General features: G+C 38.7%; 3 protein-coding genes across 8 annotated transcripts; all 3 read left to right on the top strand.

Moving 5' to 3' along the window:
- The first annotated feature begins 596 nt into the window (after positions 1-596).
- Positions 597-5,123, top strand: LOC116246644 (elongation factor 1-delta-like). Its single transcript, XM_031618440.2, has 8 exons — positions 597-732; positions 1,784-1,895; positions 1,992-2,108; positions 2,201-2,294; positions 2,482-2,605; positions 3,658-3,771; positions 3,859-4,020; positions 4,827-5,123. Coding segments are annotated over exons 2-8 (699 nt in total). The 5' UTR covers positions 597-732; positions 1,784-1,809; the 3' UTR covers positions 4,829-5,123.
- A 2,383-nt stretch (positions 5,124-7,506) lies between these two features.
- LOC116247997 (uncharacterized) lies at positions 7,507-18,174 on the top strand. 4 transcript variants are annotated; one of them, XM_031620525.2, is made up of 17 exons: positions 7,507-7,577; positions 8,104-8,254; positions 8,569-8,651; positions 10,420-10,498; positions 10,773-10,823; positions 11,107-11,198; positions 11,331-12,180; positions 12,295-12,362; positions 12,606-12,688; positions 13,332-13,431; positions 14,709-14,794; positions 15,003-15,085; positions 15,174-15,310; positions 15,413-15,514; positions 15,726-16,019; positions 16,119-16,241; positions 17,570-18,174. In XM_031620525.2, the coding sequence occupies exons 5-17, from the start codon at positions 10,820-10,822 to the stop codon at positions 17,963-17,965; spliced, it is 2,418 nt and encodes an 805-aa protein (XP_031476385.1). In that variant the 5' UTR covers positions 7,507-7,577; positions 8,104-8,254; positions 8,569-8,651; positions 10,420-10,498; positions 10,773-10,819; the 3' UTR covers positions 17,966-18,174. The 4 variants fall into 4 exon arrangements, with proteins under 4 accessions (XP_031476385.1, XP_031476383.1, XP_031476382.1 ...); XM_031620523.2 differs by lacking the exon at positions 10,420-10,498 and adding an exon at positions 9,603-9,863; XM_031620522.2 differs by lacking the exon at positions 10,420-10,498.
- Positions 18,175-19,377: 1,203 nt separating this feature from the next.
- On the top strand, positions 19,378-23,345 carry LOC116249094 (uncharacterized). 3 transcript variants are annotated; one of them, XM_031622223.2, is made up of 5 exons: positions 19,471-19,610; positions 19,913-20,031; positions 20,576-21,211; positions 22,265-22,594; positions 22,742-23,345. In XM_031622223.2, the coding sequence occupies exons 2-5, from the start codon at positions 20,008-20,010 to the stop codon at positions 23,015-23,017; spliced, it is 1,266 nt and encodes a 421-aa protein (XP_031478083.1). In that variant the 5' UTR covers positions 19,471-19,610; positions 19,913-20,007; the 3' UTR covers positions 23,018-23,345. The 3 variants fall into 3 exon arrangements, with proteins under 3 accessions (XP_031478082.1, XP_031478084.1, XP_031478083.1); XM_031622222.2 differs by lacking the exon at positions 19,913-20,031 and having other exon boundaries at positions 19,378-19,610; XM_031622224.2 differs by lacking the exon at positions 19,913-20,031 and having other exon boundaries at positions 19,378-19,610; positions 22,803-22,938.
- The last annotated feature ends 67 nt before the right edge of the window (positions 23,346-23,412 follow it).

Genomic DNA, 23,412 nt, shown 5'->3' with positions numbered 1-23,412 from the left:
CCGCCGCCCAAGTTTAACTTAGCCAGTATCATGTAACCACACAAGAATCAAACTTTCAATTACTGAAATTTGTTTCTATAATAATAATAATAATAATAATAATAATAATAATAATAATAACCCAAAGCCCCATTGATTAAAGATTAAGTGCAAACCTGAGCACGTCAACGGATCGGTATGGCTTTATCTTGATCACTCATTTGAGAAGAGATTGGATTTTACATGAAAGAACGAGACCTGATCACTCGGTCTATTTGCTTTGAATCTGGTTAGTAACTTCACCAAGTATTCGTACTAATACTTGGGTCCAACACGAAGTTTGGATCATGATGTGGGTTTATCAATGTTAAAATTGACCAAAATAATTATTTTGCCACTACCATGAACTGGAGATATTTTTGATGAGATCCAAGGATGGTTTTTCTCATAAAAGATCCAAATAAATATGGATCCGGGGCTGGGATAAAACCGTAGACATGAGTATGGATCGAACTCATTCGTAACGGGGTCCGGACTTGTTGACATTGGTCCCGCTTCTCACCTTGGCTCTTATTCCCACATAGACAAACAAATGGACAAGACCTTTGGTTCCGGGTCGGAATGAGGTGACGCGATAAGCGATCCCGCTTGAGGTCCCATTCCCTCTCTATAAAAGGTTATCATGCAAAAACCCTATCGCTTCTGTGGAGGGTTTCCAGGCGTCGGACGGAAGGCATCGGGGCTAAACCGAAGGTATGAAATTTCTTGAGGCCGCCTTCATTTCGTTACAAAGTTCAGATTTCTCTTCTATTTGGTTCAGCAGATAGTATACCGATTGATGCATTAACTTTACAACCCGACTTTAATCCCTCGCATTTGGAGGAGATATGATAGTGATTCATTTTTTATGCAATTATAAAGTTTTGACAAATGACGATTCACACTCACCTTGCGATCATGTTTGGGATTTAGTAAGTCTGTCTTGCTTAAGTTGGATTTGCGTCAGATCTGACTGTTGAAACTTAGCTTCTGATTTAGAATGGTTTCACCTCGTCATCTTATTTTTCAGTGAGCTACAGGCCTTTGGTTTTGTGTATTTTTTATCGTGGTTTTTGGTGCTTGACAATGGGTACTCAGGTTTTGTTCTGGTCAACCTTCATACTTCCCTTACGTCGATGAGTAGGGATCTTGTTAAGCCCTTAATCCATAACTCGTCTACATCAAAGAAAGAAGAAAAAAAGGGTCGAATTTGTGGCATTCGAGATGCTTCAAATAGGGTCGCATTGTGATCTACAAATTATTAGGAACTTATTCGTTTATCAGTTCCCAGGGAGCTGTGTTATTATAGGAGTAGATCAGGCAAAATTGTTAGTTGGGTTCCTAATCTGTTCACCTATTTCGAAACTTGTGATTTATCAGCTGTGTAATTCGTTGTCACCCATTGGTCCCATTCGTTACTGTGTTTGAAAAGAAAGACGATTTTCGTAATAAACTTCTTGTTGTAATAAAAGAAAGTTTGGATGAGAGATAGTAAAAAATAAAAAATGCATCTCTTTTTCAAAATAGTAACTGAAGACAAATGAAAAAAATTTATAAAACCCTAATCGTTTCAGCTGCCACGCATTGCTGGGACGCCGTAGTACGTTTCCTTTTCTAATTTCTTCTTCCTCCTTCCCTTCTCCTTCTCCGCTTCTTCTGTTTTTTTGGGTGAGTGACGCACTCTAAAATGCCGTGTCCCATGTTGCACAAATTCGAAGGGTTCTGATTTTTCTGAATGATGGATTTTTTTCAACCTTTTATGCAGGAACTTGCTGGAAAATTTTGGTGGAAATGGCTGTTTCATTCAGCAACCTTCACTCTGAATCTGGTCTTGAGAAGCTGGACAGTTACCTCCTTTCCCGTAGCTACATTACTGGGTTTGTTCTCTTGTGCTTGTAGCTTTTCTTTTTTCTTGCTTTGTCTTTTGTTTTTTTCCGCAATGTTTGTTTATTTGTTTTGTAAAACAAATGCAGCTACCAAGCTTCCAAGGACGATCTTTGTGTCTACACGGCCCTGTCTGGAGCACCATCATCAAAGTTTGTGAATGTCTGCCGCTGGTATGATCACATCAGCGCGCTTCTCAGGTTGAGGTGGGTGGTTACATCTCATCTTATGTTAACCTTTTTTGCGTCCTTTGGATAATTTTCACTTTAAGTACAATATTATTTTCTCGTATATGCAGTGGCGTGTCTGGGGAGGGTGAAGGTGTCAAAGTGGAGACTTCTACTTCTTACATTGAAGAGGCCTCTATATCTCCTCCTGTTTCTGATGCAAAGGTTTTATTCAACTTATGCAATAAAACTTTCTATATCAACATGTCTATTGAAAGAACAACTAATTTAGGGTATTCTCAAAATTAGTTATTATTTCAGATCCGTAAAGGATTTTCATTTTGGGTGCATGTGACAAGTCAAAAACCAAACAGTCATGCAACAGTTTCTAACGTTATCATGCTTTTTATAGGCCAAAGTAGATGAAGAAGATGATGATGATGATGTTGATCTCTTTGGTGAGGAAACAGAAGAAGAGAAGAAGGCAGCTGAAGAACGTGCAGCTGCCGTAAAGGCTTCCGGCAAGAAGAAGGAGTGTAAGTTGTCTCTTTCTTGAACATTATGAGATTCCCTCGCGTTTCTGAATTTAAACAGTCTGAGTTTAGAAAGTTTCATATTTATGACTGAGACATTGTACGCATCTTATGTTCTCATTAACTATACGTGTCCATGAACATGAATTGTCATGTTCGAAAAAAGATTTTGGTTGTTTATTGTTTTCATCTTCTGTACGGATGTGAGTTCTGTTCTTGTCAAATTTGAGAAATTTGCAGGTTTATACGTTCAGTTATTTAAATTGTTTGAAACTTTGACATATACCTACACGTGCAAAGAGAGAACAGACTCAAATGGATAAACCATCTGAAGCTCATTAATCTGTAGATGTTTTCATTTTTTTGTCTTGGTATGCATTGTACAAATGTGTGGGGAAATTATTCCCTTAAGGTGGTGTTCTGGTGGGATGCAAGTCAACTGGAATTTGTTCTTTTGGATGTTAGCTATTGTCACAGTCTTTCCTAGTGGCAGGAGGAAAGGAGACTAATCTGTTGTATGGAGTGTTCCTATGTATCACTTAAGCAAGTTAATACTACATAATTCAATAAAGTCTATAGGAATTTCTTTCAACTGGTGACAGCAATTACAATCTTATGAAAACCCTGAATAAGTTTATTCTTGCTAGCTCTTGAATGTATTTTCAAAATGAAATGTTCACTCTTCTGCTACTCCTGGTGATTGATGGATGCTTCCTTTTCTTGTGGTGTCATGGTATCATTGCTCTTAACTTTTTTGAGATGTTTGAAACCAGTGATTTTCCCTTGTCCCAAGAAAAATGATTTTGGCATGCAATGCTTCATTTTTGCGTCAGGTGTATCTTCATGACTTTGTCTTATGTATGTGGTCTACAAGTATAGCCATACTTGGACTTTGTGTCTATGTCCTAGTACTGCTATTTATGTGAGTTAAGATTTTATATTTTTTTGTTGTGTAAAGCAGATTTGAGACAACAATCATGTATTCTGACTGAAGAAGGAGCATGTTTATTTTTTTTTACTTTTTGTATTTATTTATCTTATTATTGTTTTTTTAGCGGGTAAATCTTCGGTGCTCTTGGACATAAAACCTTGGGACGATGAGACTGATATGAAGAAGCTAGAGGAAACTGTAAGAAGCCTCCAAATGGAAGGCTTGCTGTGGGGAGCATGTAAGTGTCAAGGGATTAAAGTACTTTATATTCCTTAAACTGGTTTTGGTACTTCAAAATATTAACTGATGTTTGTGGGGAATGCAGCTAAGCTTGTTCCAGTTGGCTATGGCATCAAGAAGCTGCAGATTATGATGACAATTGTTGATGACCTTGTTTCTGTGGACAACCTTATAGAGGAGCACCTTACCGTTGAACCAGCCAATGAGTACATTCAAAGCTGTGATATTGTGGCATTCAACAAGATCTGTGAGTGCCATTGCTTCCCAAGTTTTACTCTTCTCTCAATGGCACCCTTGGTTTCTAAATTGCATTTTTAACCTACTTTATCTGGCATGGATGTGGACCAATAATTTTGTTCAGATAGTTTCCTGATGATGTGGCTATGGAGATACTGTACTTCTACCTGTCTATCATTGCTCTCATGCACTCTAGTATTTTTTGTTGGCTCAGACTTGTCAACATAGAAGTTTAGCTCCTGTAGATAGTCCATCTTTTAGTTGCATCATTCTGTGGTTTAACACTAGTTTCTTGTTCTTGTGGCCATTTATTTTAATTATTTGCCTCTTAGCCACATGACTTTGAAGATGTAGCGTTCATTTAACAGTATTGAATAAGAAATACATCCTTCTTTTAGTGCACCTATTCATCTATCATCAATTGCCTCCATTCTATTCTGAGTTGAGCCTGGCCTCTGGTGAAAGTTCAACTTGAGAAAGTTCGTTACAAGGAACATTCTTTTGACTGGTTTTCTCATGGATGGAAAGTCGCAAGTGATCCAGACTCTTGGCAATTAATTCCTATATGCATTTTTTGGCAGTGGCTTGGTCAGTTGAACTTTCTGAAGAAGCTTCAGGAAATTTTGAGTTTCTTAACTGGTAGTGAATGTAAAAATGGTTTTCATTGCATGTTTGAGTTACAATCTCATGGATGATGGTTTAATCTTATCGAACATTCAAGTTGTGTTTTGTTCAAAAGCAGTTGTGTGGAAATGCTTGGCTTATAAGTGTCCATTGGTCATTTTAGTCTGTTCTCACTGTTGCCTCTTGTCGCAGAGAACGGAGCATGTTCAGATGCAAGCGAATGGTCTAGGTTGTTTTTGGAGAATCTGATAACCAAACGATTTTGCTGCTGGCAGCTGGGATCTTTTTGTGGCATATTTATCAGATATGCCATTATTTTCATGCTTGGAATCTTATTTGTGTTATTTGGCGTTGGTTCAAGTGGTTTTTGCTGCGTCTTTCCTAATATCCTTTGGTTGAGGACGTTTAAGGGGTGTTGTAGAAGTCGATCTCGTTTGATCCGTGAACTTGTTAAAATTTAAATAATACCGATTTTGCTGTTTCTAGTTACTTTCCATGTAAAGAATGCTTTCTCTCTCTCTCTCTCTCTCTTTAGCAAGTGGGCGTTACTACAGAAAGCGGTGGGTCGTATGCCTATGGCTTCATGCTGCTGATCTGCCATTGCAACTTTTTGGATTTGGCATGGTAGGTTCTCTTCAGAAAGGCTTTCTTGTATTTAGGAAAACACTGGTTGAATGCGATGTTACTAGAAGGATCAGGTCGATGAGAGGTGCTGGAAGTCTCATGAGGTGGTACGTGAAGCCCACGTTTTGAAACATATAAAATATTAAAAACCAACAAAAATGTGTAATTAGATGTTGTTAGTGGATTATATTTGCATATTTTAATAGCCCAGTCTTGTTTAACATATTAAATTGTTTCTCCTGCAGTCAAAATTTTAGTAATAGACTTATTATTTCATGTGATGAATCTTTTTGTTTTCTGTCACGAGTCGCCTACTATTTTAGTTGTCTGGCTTCGTATCGGATGCTGAACATTTGTTTAGTGGTCATTGTAGTGTTTGGGTGGTGATGATACAAATATTATGGTGACGGAGTTGAACATGCAAGATTCACCATTATTGTTATAGAGAATTATTCGGGTGAGCGGTAGATTACCCACTGCCTGGAGAGTGAGGCCCAAAGCCCTCTTCACTCTCCCTACGTCCAGGGTTCTGTGCTTTGTTGGGTTTGGATGGAGTACAATGTACCCTTCAGTTCGAATCTGTTCAAATGGTTATGCTGAGACATTGGGAACACTGATGCAAATTCAATAAAGAACTTTAAAAGGAAAAAAGAAAATTAGAATGAAAAAATCTAGGGAAGAATGTAAAGGAGTGGAAAGATAGTGCACTTAAGTTGATCTTTTCTCCCCATTTCTGTTTGTCTCAAAACAAAAGGAGCCTAGTGACGTTGCTTAACCAACATGATGCAATTTGTGTGAGAGAGATGGGTAGCCAATGTCAAGCAGCAGCAGGAGGAGACTGATGGCGGCCAGTGCAGGTATCAGTATCAATATGATAGTAAGCACTTTATGTGGGGATTGGTTTGAGCAATTACCCACACCAGACCAGCCCACATGTCTCTTCGCCATCAAGTCCCTGTGGTAGATGTAGTCAACAGTGTTGATGTAGTTAAGGTTGAGGAGCCACAGTAGCACGAAAGAAGGGACCGGCAAACGAAGGACCTCGTTGGCTGTTAGGATGGAAGAGAGTGAGAGTCATTCTGCAGCCGTCTTGCTTCCTTACTCTTTGATGGCTCAAATTCTAGTAATTTTAAGTCTCATTTCTTTCTCCCCTTCTGCTGAATTTAAATCCCAACCTCAAAAGCTAGGACTCAACATATTTAACTATGATGGACAAAGTTTGCAGTTCAATTCATCAGAGAATGCATATATATATATATATATATATATATATATATATTAATCATTGGCAGAAACCGACTTTGAGAACTCAGCAACATGGATTGTAACTTGTCTTGCAGCCACAGCTTTGGATCGCAATTATACACCACCAAGGAAACCACAATGTGATTGAACCTTGATTTTGGAGGAAATTGAATACTGGGTTTGGAAATCTAATTTGGAACACGAGTCCAGAATAAATTGTGATATGGTTGGAAAATAGAATTTGAAAAATGATTTTAGTGAACAAGTTGGAAGATAACATTTGAAATCAAATTAGAAACTTGAATTTTGAAAAAAAAAAAGAGGAATGTTTAGAACAAGTTGAAAGATATGATGCTAATCGCAATTGTGCCTTACAACATACCAAGATGTTTATCCTTGTTAAGCTAAGAAGATTCAGTCTTACTCTCTTATATAGATAGGGAAATTGATAGATCCCAAACAGCCAGGGGTAAAAACCAGACCCTTCAAATTTTTACTATAGAAAACTTTAAACAATATACAAATATCTTAATACATTTGTAAAAACTAATTTGATATTAAACATGCTTTATTTTAAGCTGTTTTTACAAAAAAATTGATGCTTTCTGCACCATCAAAATTTTGATATGATATGAGTAGTTCAACTTGAATTATTATAAAAATGTGATTAAATTCTAAAATGGTTAACTTATGATATGTTTCTCATCAACTTATCATTGAGATCATATCTCCAAGGCTAGGTTCAAATCCACTTTGAAGTCAATAATAAAAAAAAAATATAGAATCGCGCTTTTTCAGATCCAAAATAATAGGTATAGACTTTGCATTTAAATCCAACTATACAAGGTTTTGATAAGGCCCTTCTATGTCAAAATCTGATCCGATATAAGTTGAAAACAAACCTTTCCCATGTCGTGGGGCAAGTCGGGCTGGATTAGGGTCAAGACCCGGATCCGAACCCCACCCGCTTGAAGAGAAGCCCGACGCCGGGGCTCTCCATCTTCGCTGCTCTTGCTGGTTCGTGCCATGCACTGAAAACCACAGGCGGAGGTGAGGGGCGACGGCGGCGCTGAGGTGAGTCGTCTCGATCTCTCTCTGTCTTTTCTGTTTTCTCCTTCTTCCTCGCCCACTACCGCATTTCTGCCCCTCTACCTCTCGTCGATCTCTGTCGTCTCCCTCTCTGTCCGAGTTCTCTCCGCTCGATCCCTCTCTCTCCCGCAAGCTCTCAGCCCTCGTCTTTTCCTCTCCACCCTTCCGTGTGCTGCCCTCTATCGCTCACACCCCCTCGGGTTCTCTCTCGTCTTCAATCTCCCTCTCTTTTGCTTTTCCCGATTTTCCCCTTTTGTTTCGAGACTTCAGCTCACGCCCTCTCTCCCGCACTCTCTCCCTCCTTCGCTACTCTCTCGTCCCTCTGCTTGCACTCTCTCTACTGCCAGTTTCCTCTCACTCTCACCGTCTTTCACCTTCAGCCGAGCACTCTCTCTCTGCATTCTCCCTCTCCCCTGTCCTTTACCGGATGCCCTCTTCTAACGGCAGACCTCTCTTTTGATCTCTATTTCTCTAATTCTCACCCTATTTAATACTGTTGGTTGGATTGCAGCTTGGAGAATGCATCCTTCCCCTCATAACAGTGAATTGAAAGCGTTGGAGGCGACGGCCACATATAATTTTTGGCCGCTTGGGGATCAGTCGAGCACTTGAGGTTGGCTGCCGGGGACACTATGGCAGCGAAGACACTAAAAGCGGATTGAGTACGGCTAAACGAACTTAATTCTATTGAATTTTTGCCCTAAGACTTTTTAGCATGATGAGTTAATATGTGAAGCGGTTAGGAAGCATTTTGATGTTGTGGAGAACCATTTTAGCTAACTCATGAAGTATGTTATTGTTGATGTGCATATTACTTTGCTTATTGGGAAAAAACCTATTGGAGGGCTTTATGGGCTGATACTATCTGTCGGCACCTTCCTGAGGCGATGACCTATGCTTCAATGATCATATTTCATACTTGTATACATTTTAAAGCGAAACGAACAGAAGACTTATTGCCTGAATATTTTTGTAGGTACACCGGGCACGTCAAGTGGATCTTGAACACAAGATTCGAAGCTCGAGGTGATTTTGGGTATTTTTGGCCACGCGTGGCAGGTATGACGACATTTTAGACAAATCCTTGCCTGGGGCCAACTTTAGAATGCGTGCCTTTCAGGATCATTGGAACCTATGATTGTGTTGTGTTCAATGGATGAATGCATGTGATTGAATGATTATGAGATTTGTTTTGTTTTTAAAATTACTACGCAATTGCATGTGCATGATAGCAATTATAATAACTTCTTAGGACATATTAGACGGGGTATCGAGTCGAGTATCTCTTCGACCCTGATTGTGTATTAAAAAGCATCGTAGAATGATAATTGCATAGGACAACTACGAGTCAATCACAGATTAATACTACTTTCTGTGGTTCAACTAAGTTTTGTAAGATATGATTGATATGTTTGATTGATGTGAATGTTGCAATATTTTTCGTGTGCATTGCTGTGGGCATGATGCAATTGAATGAATTTGAAGGATGGATGTACCCATAGGGTTATGACGGTTAGCTAATATTCCTGGGAAGAGCGAGTTTCTCTCGAAGCGATAGAGCGAACTCTAAGAAAAAGACTGATACAAGAAAGCTAAGAGTTCTATAACAGATAATTAAGAACTAAACTTAGAACAAGTTTAGGAGAATCAAGTTTGACTGTATGCTAATATCGTGTCATCTACTGTTTGTTGAGATCATGTGTTTGTCCTTGATTGATATGGTCATTATTATAATCTGCTCGCTGAGTCAACAAGACTCGCCATTATATGTATTTTTCTTTTTCGGCTAAGCAAGATAGATCTTCCAGGGAAGGCAGCTAAGTATCAACTTATATCAAGCCTCCCGAGTTCCTAGTGTAATAGGTAGATAATAGATTCATCTTTATTTGTTTATGTATTTGCATGACATGTATGCGTGTAAAATATTGATATCAGTATGTGTTATTGATGCCTTTCTTTGCTTTGTTGCGTGGCCGTTACATAATGCTGCACTTGTTTTATGTATTTCAGCTTTGCAGAAATTTGCTGCATGTTATTACTGAACTCGGGGGTTCACAACTTGAACCACTTCTGTATATCATCAAGTTGTCTCTTTAGTAGATTCAACTAATCTCCCCCTCAGAAGAACACTTTGCCTGTTTAAGTGCATATTGCATTATATGCCACTGGGTTATCTCAATTTCAAATTTGTGGTCCAAAGGTTAGGAGCCCAACCAAACACGTCTCTACCCTAGATGTTCACATGTTGCGGCTGCAAATGATGGGGGTCAGGTCTGACATCTGACTGAAATTGAATTTATTTTGCTCAGTTGGATATTAGAAGATAATCCAAGTTGGATTTCTTTTATATCTGAATTCGAATGCTTGTAAAATATGGGAAGACATAGTTGATCTGGATTTGTTTTGGCTAATATGATCCAAATCTCAAATGGATATGTGTATATCTCTATGTGTATGTATGCATGTATGTGTATATCTCTGTGTGTATGTATCCATGAATTCTCTCCCTCTCTTGCTCTGAACTTTGTTCGGGATCAAGTCTCTTAATACATAGAGATTGTGATTAAATGCCAGATATATGTAGAGTTGAACATCAGATATTTATCGGATCTGCAAGTCACGTTCAGCAAAATTCAGTGATAAAACAGTAGTTACAATGTTGGAGGCACCTTCTTTTGGTGCTGATACAAATTGAAAACAATCAGTACTTTAATTATTAATACAGTAAATTAGTAATATTGCGTCAATTAGGCAAACTGCAGGTAAATCTCAATGCTTCAAGTACTGGATTGGTTGTGTTCTAATTTCCAAATATTGTTACTGCTAGGTGCCAATGGTAACTTTTTCCCAAGCATTTTGTGCAGGCCCATCTGTAATGATTATTCCAGAATATCAAACACACCTTGGTATGGAACAGAATTATTGCTCTGATTATAATTCCAGGAAAATAATTCAGGGCCATCAGCTGGTCCCTAAGTCCCTCTCTCTCTCTCTATCTTTTCTTGTGATGGAAAACTTGGAAGGACCATGTCTATTGATAACAGGAACTTGTTTTTGATCTAAAGACGAATTGCTGCTAACATTTAAGATTCTTAAATGGTGAAGGTTTAGTCTTTACGAGGAAGTTGGTTTAAGTAATAATTAATTGATTACATATAGTCCGGTTTTTGTTGTCTGCAGAAAAGAAGCAACTTAAGCGGAAGTTGTATGAACTCTGGTGAAGAATCATGGGTAAGATCTGTTCTTCCTATGTTCTCCTTCTCTTACATCTGTTGTAATTTGCTTTTGTTTCAGTGTCTTTGAATTGCATTAGTGAAAGAAAAATGTGCTACTATTTGTGTTGAATTTTATCTCTGTTGATTCTCTAATATGAATCCTGTGACTTTGCTTATAGGATTAGGCTTCACTTTGTAATTTTTTTTCCTACCTATGCCTTTTCTTTTGAAATTGTTTTTTTTTTACTTATTTCAGTTACTGCACAAATTTTAGTATTTTTCTCTTCATGTTCTTATAGAGAAAAATGGTGGAAAATCACGTAAGGACAGAAGAAAAGAGGCAAGGCTAGTGAAGAAGAAGAGGCAATTTAGTTCGTGGGTAAATGATCAGGCATGTTTCTTCCTTTTTGCATTCTTAACTTTATTATTTATTTTTTCTTTGTGAAGTGTTACAAATCGATTTTCTGAATGGGACTCTTATTAGTAACTTCCTCATAGTTTTCTGAATAAATCTTCATCACAGAAATCAATCAAGAACATTGCAGTTTCACAAAGCTTATCTTCGTTTGATGGTTTGTGTAAAAAGAGAAAGATTCAACATCCAACACAAAATGGGAGTGATAGGGACGTGCATAGCTACAAAAAATCAAGGTTAAGAACACCTGATATGCCTCAAGTTGATAACCTTAAGGAAGATACGCATGGTGATAGTACTACTTTCACTAAAAGTAAAGGGTTAAGTAAGATCGACAAAAGAGAGAAGAGCATGGGTGATCCTAGAAAGTCGAAAACGAAATTTGAGAAGTATCTGGAGATGGAAATGAATAAAGGAGCTCATGCAGTAGATGATTTAAAAATGGAAGAGAAGCTTGCAAAGAAACTGAAGGTGAAGTTCAGAAAACTTGGTGGTCCCAATGATGGGATCAATGAATTGCTTGATTATACCAGTGAGTTGGTAGAAGATTATCAACTCCTTGATTCTTCAGGGTCCGCTTCATCAGATGGGGAAAGCATGGAGCAAGAGCTAGAAAGAGCTTCCGAATCTTTGGATTCTGAAGAGGATTTAGATGGTTCAACAAGTGATGGTGAGGGGCAAGTGGAGAATGTTGATACCACTAATGACATTCATGATTCTGGTACCACTACAGATGATGTATTTGACTTGACACAGGCAGATGATATACATCCTGACATTGCTGAGGTGAAAGCAGTGTCTAATGCTGAGAATCTTGACAAGGAAGCAGCACAAGATGACCTTTCGAGTATGTTGGAATCTTCAGTACATAAGAGCATGAAATATACTGCTCCTCATTTGAGACGTCTCTCTGATAATGAGTCAGAGGAGCTTGGTCAGGTTCGACGTCAGATCAGAGGTGCTACATTTTGAAAACATCAGGCTCTTGTTTTATTTATTTATACTTTATACTGTATATATGTTATTCAACATGGAAATGTAGAATTGGTTATTTAACTTGTATATATTGTAGGGTTGTTGAACAGGCTTTCAGAATCCAATGTTGAGTCAATTACTAAAGACATATCAGTAATTGTTCAAGTAAGTCTTACTTGTTTTTATGGATTTATTATGTTCTCCTTTTTGCTCTTTGTTTCCGTTAAGTGGGTTACATCTTTGTCAGTATTTGCTCAAGTAAGTCTACACTTCTTTTTTGTTTTAAAATGGGTCTGTAATATTATTATATCTGCTGTTGCTTCTTCTTAAGATGGATTGCCTGTAGCTATACGTCTAGTTGTTTTATTAATTTTAAAACTCATTCTTTCCCCACTAATTTTTTGGCAGTCATTTGGCCGTAATAGAGGCACTCAGATGGTTAGTGAGGAGGTTTTGGCTTCTTGTTCCAGAGGTCCACGGGGTAATGAACAGTTAATACTCTCACCTGCCCAGATATCCATTCTGTAGATTGGTATTCTTTTCTTGTTTGTGCATCCATTATTTGTTTTCTGTAAATGGTGGCAACTTGAGCTCGTCAAACCAGTGGGAATGTTTGCAATGTATATGTTCTGCTCCTTCCAGGGTGCATTTGGTTGGAAAGTGAGAATTGCATGGTTTATCTGACTTTTGTATTGTTCATGGGAACTGCTTCTGCTTTTTCTACCTTAGGGGGACGGATAAAGTTAATGGTCTTTGCCAACCTCATTTTAAACATTAGTCTGTCTAGAAAATTTCAAGTGTTGATGTTCTTATTAATGTTGCAATATTGGTATAAGCATTTTAAACAGACGTATGTTTTTAGGTAATTTACACATGATTATCCATGTAGACATGGTTATATGTGAATTATTATCATTGTTTTATTGTCTTTTGGAAGCTTCAACAAATTGATGCAAACAAATTCTCGTTTTGTATCAGATTTGAAGTCTTTTGGCTGAACATTTGAGAATTTATGCATATAGACATTTGCATCTAAGCATGGTTCTTATTGTTTCTTGACTTTTGTCTGGGTATGATTCACATGGCTTGGGGTTTGATACCTCTTTTTCGTTTTATTTTTTATTTTGGGTGAAGGTATGCTGCTGTTTTTGCAGCATTTATTGCAGGAATGGCATCAGCTATTGGCATTGATTTTGGGGCAAAGATTCTTGCTTCCATCGCTAAAACCTTTGAGGTACTCTAACATGTTTTGAAAGGGAAATGTAGCTCTAATGTCTATTAGCTGGGACTTCAATTTCTTCTTTCACCATGTTCTTGCTTGCTGAAATCTCAATGGTTCTGACTTTCATCGGTAAAACCTTTGAGGTACTCTGACATGTTTTGAAAGGGAAATGTAGCTCTAGTGTCTATTAGCTGGGACTTCAATTTCTTCTTTCACCATGTTCTTGCTTGCTGAAACCTCAATGGTACTGACTTTCAACTATGTTAAATAAGTAAAAGCAAAATCAACACTCATTTTTTCAATTGGGTGTTTGTTCCAAAATTCAATGGGTTCCCTGTGGCTTTTCTGCCCATTTTTGCAATCAGTGGATGGGTTTCTTGCTCATATAAAAATTTGATGTTCAGAGGAAAAAAATTTGACATGGAATGTTTTGTGTTACCTACATCTGGGATTGATTAACTCAGCTGTTATACTTGGCTTGCTGTATTATCCTAGGCGAATGAGTGGAATAATCTTTATTATAGAATTTATTTTTCTCTTTTAGGCACTTCAATGCAACATTTTGTCCGTATTAGCACCATGTATGTGCCCCTAGATGGAAAGGGGTATTTAAGTCCACCCTTTTCTGTTATGTCTTAATGAGGCAAAGTTTTTTATGCACAATAGATTGTAAAATTAGAGTGTTGGGCAGTGGTTGGCAGAAGCTTAAACCTTCTTGAGGTTGAATATAGAATCCACCTGGAGATGAGCCATGGGAACTCTTGAACGAGTGCACCGTCAGCATGTGACATAGGACTGTTCACAAGTCATGTCCATTTTTACCTAGGTGCAACATTTATCTTTCCACCTAATTCTCCCCAGATCTTCTTCTTTCTACATCCTCAAATGGTTGTCCAAAGCCTTCTGAATCCCACTTTTTTCTTGAGGTTCACTTAATTTAATTTGTGCCTGGGTGTACACCAACAGCTGGTTAAGTTTGCAGTTGTAGTCATGTGAGTTAGGACATCATATGTGATATGACTTTCTTATAGCTTTGTCATTGAAATTTGGCAACTGGAAAGAGGAGTTCTGCAGTATATTACAGGCGACCTAAAATGTTTATGAATATTTGCAAGTAATCAGCATGGAATGATGCTAGAAGTTCTAATCAGTTGTTAGATTTTTCTGTATTTTAGGATTAATGGCCATTACAGGGTAATTCCAGCTAAGCCACAAGTTGACATGAATTTTTTTATTTGGTTTATATTTTGGGTCATTCTTCTTATATATTAACTTTAATCTTCTTTTAGGAGGAGTATGTGAAAGGAGATGGCCTTTCTTTACGAAATCTTGCCCTGCTTTTGTCGCAGTTATGCATCTTTGGGGTTTGTTCCAGGTAACGTTGGCTACCCTGTGTATCTAAGATTCCAAGTAGTGCCAATGTGCACATGTTTGTTTAATATGCTTTAATGCAAGCATGGCTGTGCATTTTGATTACTTGAATGCTTGTACATGTTGGGAATCTAGAATGCATCTTGATCCTGTCCTAGTCTGTGAGAATGTTTTGATAATATTGTTTGATAATTCAGTAATTTGTTTTGCAGTGATTTAATATATGACCTTCTGTCTGTTATGAGCAAACACATGATGGAACTGGATGTAGCAACAATCATGACAATCTTGCAATGTCAGTCTATTTGCTACCTGGGTTCCTTGGGGTTTACTATTATCCACCGTTACATTGTTGATTTATAGCTGCTGGTGCAATTTTGCAGGTTGTGGAATGAAGCTAAGAGGTGATGATCCTGCTGCGATGAAAGATTTCATTCTCTCAGTTCAGCAAAGGGTCCTGGAACTGAAATCTCCTCTGCAAGGTGCATCAAATGGTCAATCTGTCATGAATAGCAAACGGGTAGGTTTTGCTAGTAGTTTCTGAGTGTCTCTGCATTTAGTCTAGACTAATTGTGAGTATCTTTCTGGGAGTGACTATCTTTTTTTTTTTTTTACCTGGCAGATGGAATTTATGCTAGAGACCATATGTGATATAAAAAATAACAAAAAAAAGACAAAAGAAGATTCTCCTCATCACGTTAGGCTGAAGAAATGGTTGCAGAAGGTAGTGTCTGATGTTTCTCTGTTATACTTCTCTTGCACAAGGCCAAATTTTGTTGGTACACTCAGCAAAAAATATCCGTTCAGCTGGTTGATTGTTTTTTGCTACATCATTAGAGGGGAGATAGGGTTCTCATTATAGTTCATTGTTGGAAAGGTGCATGTCGAATGCATTTGTTGTTGAGGTGGTTTTACTTACAAACCTCCTGTTGCAGTTAGGGGCAGAAGAAATTCAACTTAGAGGACTGAAATGGAGCAAGCTTCTTGATCCTGCCAAGAAAGGCCAGTGGTGGCTGTCTGGTGACGCTCGCCCTATTGAACACTCTGTCACAGAGATCGCTGAAAAAATTGACAGTGAAGCATTAGAAGCGCAAAAGCTGTTGCAACTTGCCTCAGCACAGAGGATGAATACCGAGGCCAGGAGGGCAATCTTCTGTGTCATTATGAGTGGTGAAGACTACATGGATGCCTTTGAAAAAATTTTAAGGCTAGACTTGCCGGGAAAACAGGTGTGTATTTGTGTGAATGTTTGTTTTTTTATTTTGTTCTTTACTGGTTTTTCATGGTGTAACTTAAATTTAAACAACTGTTCATCCAAATTGGAACAGGACAGAGAGATAATGCGGGTTCTTGTTGATTGCTGCCTACAAGAAAAAGTCTTCAATAAGTACTACTGTGTGTTAGCTTCTAAATTGTGCAGTTATGACAAAAATCACAAGTTCACTTTGCAGGTAAAGCATTGTTTATGTCAATATGCTGCTTTGTTTATGTGTATGGCAGTTGGATGTTCATGTGAAGGATTAAATGCATGTCTTTTAGATAGTCTCATCCGTTCTGGTGGATAACACATGTCCACAAGCATAATTACACAGACAGAGGAGAGAGATGGTTGTTTTTCTTGACTAGCAGATTGGAGAACGCCCTTACATATAATTACAGAAAAGAGTAGTGGTAGGGAGAAGAGAGGATTTAGAAGATAAATGAGAAGCAAATCCTCTGTCCTCAAGGTCCAAGGACAAAAGAATGGTGAGTAGTAGGTAGCATTTAAATATGCTTGAACCTAGGGTAGAAATATAACCTCCTTCCAGGAATGAGGCAGAGAAGACTTAAAGGTTATCATCTTTTCAGCATATGGTCATACTGTGAAAGAAGAAAAGAGGTGGTTTATAATACCTGATGCGTGCTTTAGCTTTGCAATGGGGTGGATCGTCCGGAGCTTGACATGCCATGCGCAGCAAGCAAAATATTGGGTGCTTTGAAGTACTAAGAAACCTATATGTAAGCCATTTCAAGGTGTTATGTTTTTTCATTATTTTTTCGAGGTCGTGCTGGACATCTGAGAGTGTTAGGTTAGTGCTGGACATCTGAGAGTGTTAGGTTAATATAGATGGTTAGAATTTAGAAGTCTGTGTGAATCAACCTATGTACGTGGTGTTGATAAAGCTGAACATAATTGCAAAATGCTTTCCTATTGTCGGCCAAGTCTCTTGGCCCGGTACGTTCCATTCTTCTACTTCCCTTTATATATTAGCCAAAGGTTTAGCTTTCCTTGTTTTCTCTGGCTAGTTGGCGCACCATCTCAGGCCGGTGGCTGGCGCTGGTTCAAGTAGCATAGGTATCAACTCAAGCTGTGAAGCAGCTGTGGACCCCGTGGGCAAGGGGAAAGGAGGGAAGTCTTGGCTCCTTGAGATATCATCTCAACGTTTCTCTTTTCCTAGGATGCAAGAAATAGGATGTCCTATTATCGGCATTCCAAGACCAGGAGATATGTAAAATGTCCTGTAATATATACGGGATTTTCTCATAAGCATGGAAAAGGAGACACACAACTTCTAGACTGGCGTTTGACCTGCCATGTCATTAAGTATTCTCTCTTCCGTTAGTTTTCAGCTCTTATGCAATATGTCTAGTTTAAACTTTAAAGTGCATTGCTTGTGACCTTGAAATACAATGTAGTACCTTACTTGATAGGTTTAAATACAAATTACATTGCTTGTAGGCAGCTGAAAAATGAATTGTTTTGTCAAATATTTTGACTCTTCCATTTTCTTCTTGTCAGTATTGTTTATGGGACCATTTCAAGCAGCTTGATTCGATGGAGTTGAGGAGATCTGTAAATTTGGCACGGTTTGTGGCTGAGATGTTGGCTTCCTTTTCGCTTTCTCTTGCATTGTTGAAAGTTGTGGAATTTAGCAATCCAAAAACATTAACGCCAAATCGTGTCATGCATTTCCGGCTTCTCGTAGAGTCTGTTTTTGAGTATCCAGATGATCAAATATGGAACATTTTCACACGCATCGCTGGCATTCCTGAGCTCGAGGCATTGCGGGAGGGCATACAGTTCTTCCTCAAAAGGTATGTTCTTGGGATGGCTACTGAGAAAGGTGCTTTCCTTGCCGGAAAATTTAAGATTGCCAAGAAAGCTTTGCATAATGTGGCTGGAATCCTGAAGTGAGTTTGTCTTCACCAGCTGCACAGGCTGCTGGAGCTGTACAGTACAATTGTCAAGCTTCCCTCCACTCAACAGTTTTGTATTTAGGAGTTAAGGTTGTTAATACCGGGTACATATGCAAGTTCATTTTTTGGATGTAGTGAAATTATATTTCTAGTCCTACACTGATATTTCAATAACAAATTTGGACATCCAAAAGGAAGTTGAAGATCGATTACTTGTTATGGGCATATGGGCACCTGGACTTTTTAGTCTTTAGCTCACGGCTAAGGGAGTATTGCCAGTAAGCATGTTTGAGAAAAAAAAAGAAGTCCCAGTTAACAAGGTCACCCGCACTGTGTGTACCTTGCACTCGGTGTTTCGTAATCTAAGAAATCGTTATACTACCTGTATCCTTGTCATACGACATGAGAAAGTTCCTTTATTGAAAAGGGAATCCAAAAATAGACGGTTCAATTACGTTTACTTAGTGGTACTGTGACAACTCAATAATTTGCCAGTCACGCTGGGAGATGTAAAAATGTTTATTGATAATTATATCTCGATGCACCACCTCTTCGGAAAGTGGTTGGATGATATCAAGTGATTATTAGGGTGCTGAACTTGGCCAAATATTATGACTTATAACTATCTAGATCTTCTCTCATTAAATTTTGTTATATTGATTGCCAAAAAGGTGTTCGCTATATTTGGTTGTAGAACAAACCAGAAATGTCGAGAATGCAGAAGCCTTTTGTTCAGGTCGGAAAAATAGGACCCTGAAGTTCTTAAGCCCCCCTTTGTCTAGCCGCATAAATACTGCTTCAAGTCCTTACCTGAACATTTCATGAATTTGTCAAGTTGAGCTATACAACACTTTTTAAGGCGTTTTATGACCTTTCTCAGTCTTTGGATCATATTCACAAAAAACAATTACATACGCTTTTCTTCTATTATAGACTAGACCGATGCTAATATGGCTTAGAAACCTTTATTTTTTTTTTCTCCAAACCCTGAAGCCAAAGTTAGCCACTAACTAGCCTAAGAACCGGCGTTTAAATTGACATCCAGATTCGTGACTGATCTGGGATCCTTTTATCTTTTTCGTGTTTGATTGCATGGGATTCCACTTACTGAAGTTGATGTAAAATTTAAACTTTTGAGAAAGCAACCAGGAACGTGGAACTAAGATACAAAATCTGAAAGGTTTGAAATAACTGGAAACAAATGTAATGTAGCAAACACGCCCTAAGGTTAAAATTGCCAAAATGCCCCTTTTAATGCTCCCCATGCTATAACGGGAAAGTGGTTTTGGGGAGTAAGAGAAAAAAAGGGGGGGGGGTATCCTGAAAATCCTAAATTTCCGTCCGCCTATATGAAAATAAGTTAGCGCCCGGGGCGTGCGCAGGTTACGAAGCGCCGTATGGGGAGTCGGGACTACTGTCCCGTGCTTTGCTTCTCTCTCCTTAACGAATCGTCTCTTCTGAAAAGTTGTTGTTGATGCCTCTTCTTCTTCTTCTTCTTCTTTTCTCTCTCTCTCTCTCTCTCACAAAAGACGATGAAGAGGGGAGGAGGCGGAGATCGAGTTCCGGCGACGCGTGGCTCTCGCGCTTATAAGGGAGCGTCTCCCGGTGGGCGGAGGCAATCCTCTCGATCGCCTTCAGGAACGGTTAGATTTTCGATGTTCTGTCGTTTATATTTTTCGTAGCGTTTTTGGTGTCATTTGATCTTATCTTGCTTTTTTCTCCTTCTCGTCGATTCGGAAGGGTTTATCTTAGTACTGATGGTTCACAGAAAACCTTGCTGAAATGCCAGTATGGGTGGGTGCATACTGCAGTGTTCTCTTGTTCACATTTGTCGGTTGTGGCGGTTCGGCGTCTAGAGAATTTCTTCAATCGAGCTTAAGGAGTTGAAATTTATGACCTTTTCATTTCCGTTTTTGCTTATCATTGAACTTTGAATTATACACAGTGGAAAAAACAAATGAAAGAAGAGGAAATAGTTGCATAATTTGGAAACAATTTGCTCCGAACCATCCTCTTTGACATCCTTGGAGTTGGAAGGTGATGCAGCTCAGCACCTGGCCTGGGGTGAGTTAAGGCCTTCAGTTGAAGAAGGCCTATAATTTGCTGATAGTTGATACAATCTCGTAATGGCTAATTTCTTGTCAACTAGGAAAACAGATAAATTTTGTAATTGCAGTAGTCAATACATGAGAAGAAATGAAAATATGTTTTAAATCGTTTTTTTGTTTTTGTTTCCAACTTGTCTTGTTTTTTTCTTCCTCATGTAACTTTACTAATTTCTGACCTTGTAAACTGAGATAGAGGTGCATTGACAAATCTGACCTATGAAGCATGTGGAGCAAGGAAATATGGGAAGCTTCCAAATATTTTATTTTTCGATCATTTTCTTATATGTTTACAGTAGTGATTAGGTGAATCTAGATAATTAGACATTCGAATAAAAGTGGGCAAACTACGTTTCTTAACTGTCTTATTGGTCATTATGGTGCAGATAATTAAACGGAAAGTATCCGCGCTAGAGTTTCGTCTGTTGGTTTGCTTCTTATTTTCTTGTCTTTTGTGAACCATAGTCCACGTGATGTGAGTTTGTGTCTGGTCTAATTTGCAGATCCAAGCTGCAGGCTCCGACATCAATTGCCGTAAGGATGGCTCTCCACTCAATTGTACTTGTCACAGCAAGGGGCACGATGGCCACGCAGAGCAGCGGTTTGGGTTAAAAACGCCACGCAGTGGAGATGTAAAGGAAACATCATCACATTCGTCCCCTGAGGGCTTGTTAGAAACAGCCAGCAAAATTAGAAGTAAGAATACTAATGAAAGGGAGGCATATTCAGGTTCACCTGTCAGCAAGAATGAAGACCCTTTTAATTTTAAAGAAGTAATGGCCGCGACATATTGTCCTTCCCCTGAGAGCTCATCGAGCGCCATCCATGAACCTAAACATGGAACCAGCTCCTTTTCTAAGGACTCTAAAAACGACTTCTTGAACACTCCTCCCCATTTCTCACCATGTAACATCAGTCCAGCCTATTCAACAGATGGTTCTGGAGATCAACCATTTGACATATGTGAGTCTACTTCTCAATCGTCTAAGAAAGGTGGCCCCGTGAAGCTGAAGCCTCCTCTTCTTGCAACAAACAAACAAAGAAGAAAAGAAGAAGAGCGTAGTCGACTTGGTCTAGGTTTGGAAGATCTTAGACCTGGAATAATTTGTTTGAGGAATTATCTTACTGTTGCTCATCAGGTGCAGTTCTTTTCCTGAACTTTGTCTATAATTTTTTTCTTTGCTGGTTTCCTCATGTTGGTGCAATATTTGCATTACTGTCTGCCATTTTGCCCTTCGCTGTCCTTATTGTTAGGCGAGGTTGTTTCTATCTATAGTGTTTCAGAGATGTTATTTATATTAGGTAGGATTTTGTTATGGGTAAGTGCTAATTATGTAAGTAATGCAAATGCACCGTTTCACCTTAAAAATTGCACCTTTTGTGTTTTGCCATATTGTTCGGGGCTGTGTTTTATGATTTTTTTTAAAGAAATTTCAATGTGTTTTCAGAAATCAAGATGTTTTCATATATAACTTCTCTATTTATACCGCTCAGTGGATTGCAATTCGTAACTTATGTGATGTAAAGACCTGAGTGGATGTAGGAAAGTTTGTGGACATGCAGTCAGTACCTGAAAGCTTCTTTTTTTCATCTGTTTGTATCCGTATGCCACATTGGATTCTTTTGAGGGACAGGTTCAAGTGGCGATAAACGGCATGACAAGCTATGTCTAACCTGTTGTCTCTATATAAGTGCATTCATACGAGTTAATTCATTGGATTTGTATGTCTGGAGCTTCTTCAATCAAAGTTGGCCATAGGATGTTGATAACTGTTAGTAAACTTTGTTATAGCTACAGAACTCTCTTTTATATGGAATACTTCTGTTTTACGTAATTGTGCCGACCCCTATGTAGGCCTTTATATAGTATGAGATCCACTATTATAAAATATGTGGCCTGCAAGTGTACCTGTAGCTTGCTGGCATTTTTCTTCTTGATCTTCGTTTCATGATAGTAGTTGAGACGATTTAGTAACAGAACTTCCTCGTTTTGCATTCATGTTGACTGCCTACGTATGATTATCCTAAGAATTTCTGTGGTCTGATGTCAACCATTTATATAGATTCTTATTTCTAACTTCTAACTAATGTGATCCCGCGTGTAGTTATGACATTGCACAATCTCTTTTTTTTTTTCAATGTTTTCTGTGCTGTGGTTTCCAATTGGAGCCTCATTTTGTTCTTATTAATAGGTTAAAATTGTAGAGGAATGCCGTGAACTTGGAAAGGCGTCGGGTGGCTTTTACCAACCAAGTTTCAGCAGCGGAGATAAAATGCACCTCCACATGATGTGTCTTGGCAAGAACTGGGATCCAGAGACATCGAAATATGGGGACTTCCGTCCTCATGATGGTACTAAACCACCCTCCATTCCTGATTATTTCAAGGGGCTGGTTCAAAAAGTGCTTCAAGTCGCTCAAGGACATCTGAAAAATGATTCAGAACTTGGGCTGCCGGCAATGAACCCTGATATTTGCATTGTCAATTTCTATTCCAAGAGTGGAAAACTAGGTCTCCATCAGGTAATCATCTCTGATTTTGTCTTTGCAATCTCATGTTATTTGTTTCTCATCAGTCAAGGGCCTGTTCTGGTTTCTTATAGGAACTATGCATGAAGGCTTGCACCCTCATCGCATTGTTAGCTTCCATTTACGTCTTTGTTAATGCAGGACAAAGATGAAACCGATGAAAGTATAAGAAAAGGATTGCCTGTGGTCTCATTTTCTGTAGGCGACTCAGCAACATTCCTATTTGGGAAGGACAAAGATGTAGAGAAGGCCGAGGAATGCAGATTAGATTCTGGTGATGTGTTGATATTTGGTGGCAAGTCTAGGCTAATATTCCATGGGGTCCCAACCATTTTCCCAGATACAGCTCCCGAACAGCTGATCGAGCTCACAAAGTTGCGGCCTGGGCGACTCAACCTTACTTTCAGACAGTATTAGCAGATATTTCTCGTTACTGTTGATATTGAGCCCATCAGCCTGGTCTGCATTAGCATGTACGATTTTTAAATCGAGAGATAAGGCTGTGGTGATGCTCCTGGCATTTGCAATTCATAGATGTTTTGCCATCTTCCCGTACAAATCTTGCCCGTTTTCCATGTGCACATTTTAGTCTGCTGCTGTGTTTGATCCATGAGTTTATCTTGGTTCAAGCCACAGCGAGGCATGTCTTCATGTAAAACTGTGTGTATATAGCTTGTTGTCGAGAATTTCACACAGGTGGATCTATCTAAAAATGCTTTATGTAAAGGTTGTTTTTTAACTGTCACGGTACCTCCTTAGCCGGAGACCTGATTCCGTCACCTCCACTTTACTTGGACAAAGAATACGCTCAC

Source organism: Nymphaea colorata, chromosome 2, assembly GCF_008831285.2.
Source record: "Nymphaea colorata isolate Beijing-Zhang1983 chromosome 2, ASM883128v2, whole genome shotgun sequence".
Taxonomy (NCBI): domain Eukaryota; kingdom Viridiplantae; phylum Streptophyta; class Magnoliopsida; order Nymphaeales; family Nymphaeaceae; genus Nymphaea; species Nymphaea colorata.
This window is presented reverse-complemented; position numbering and strand designations above follow the sequence as displayed.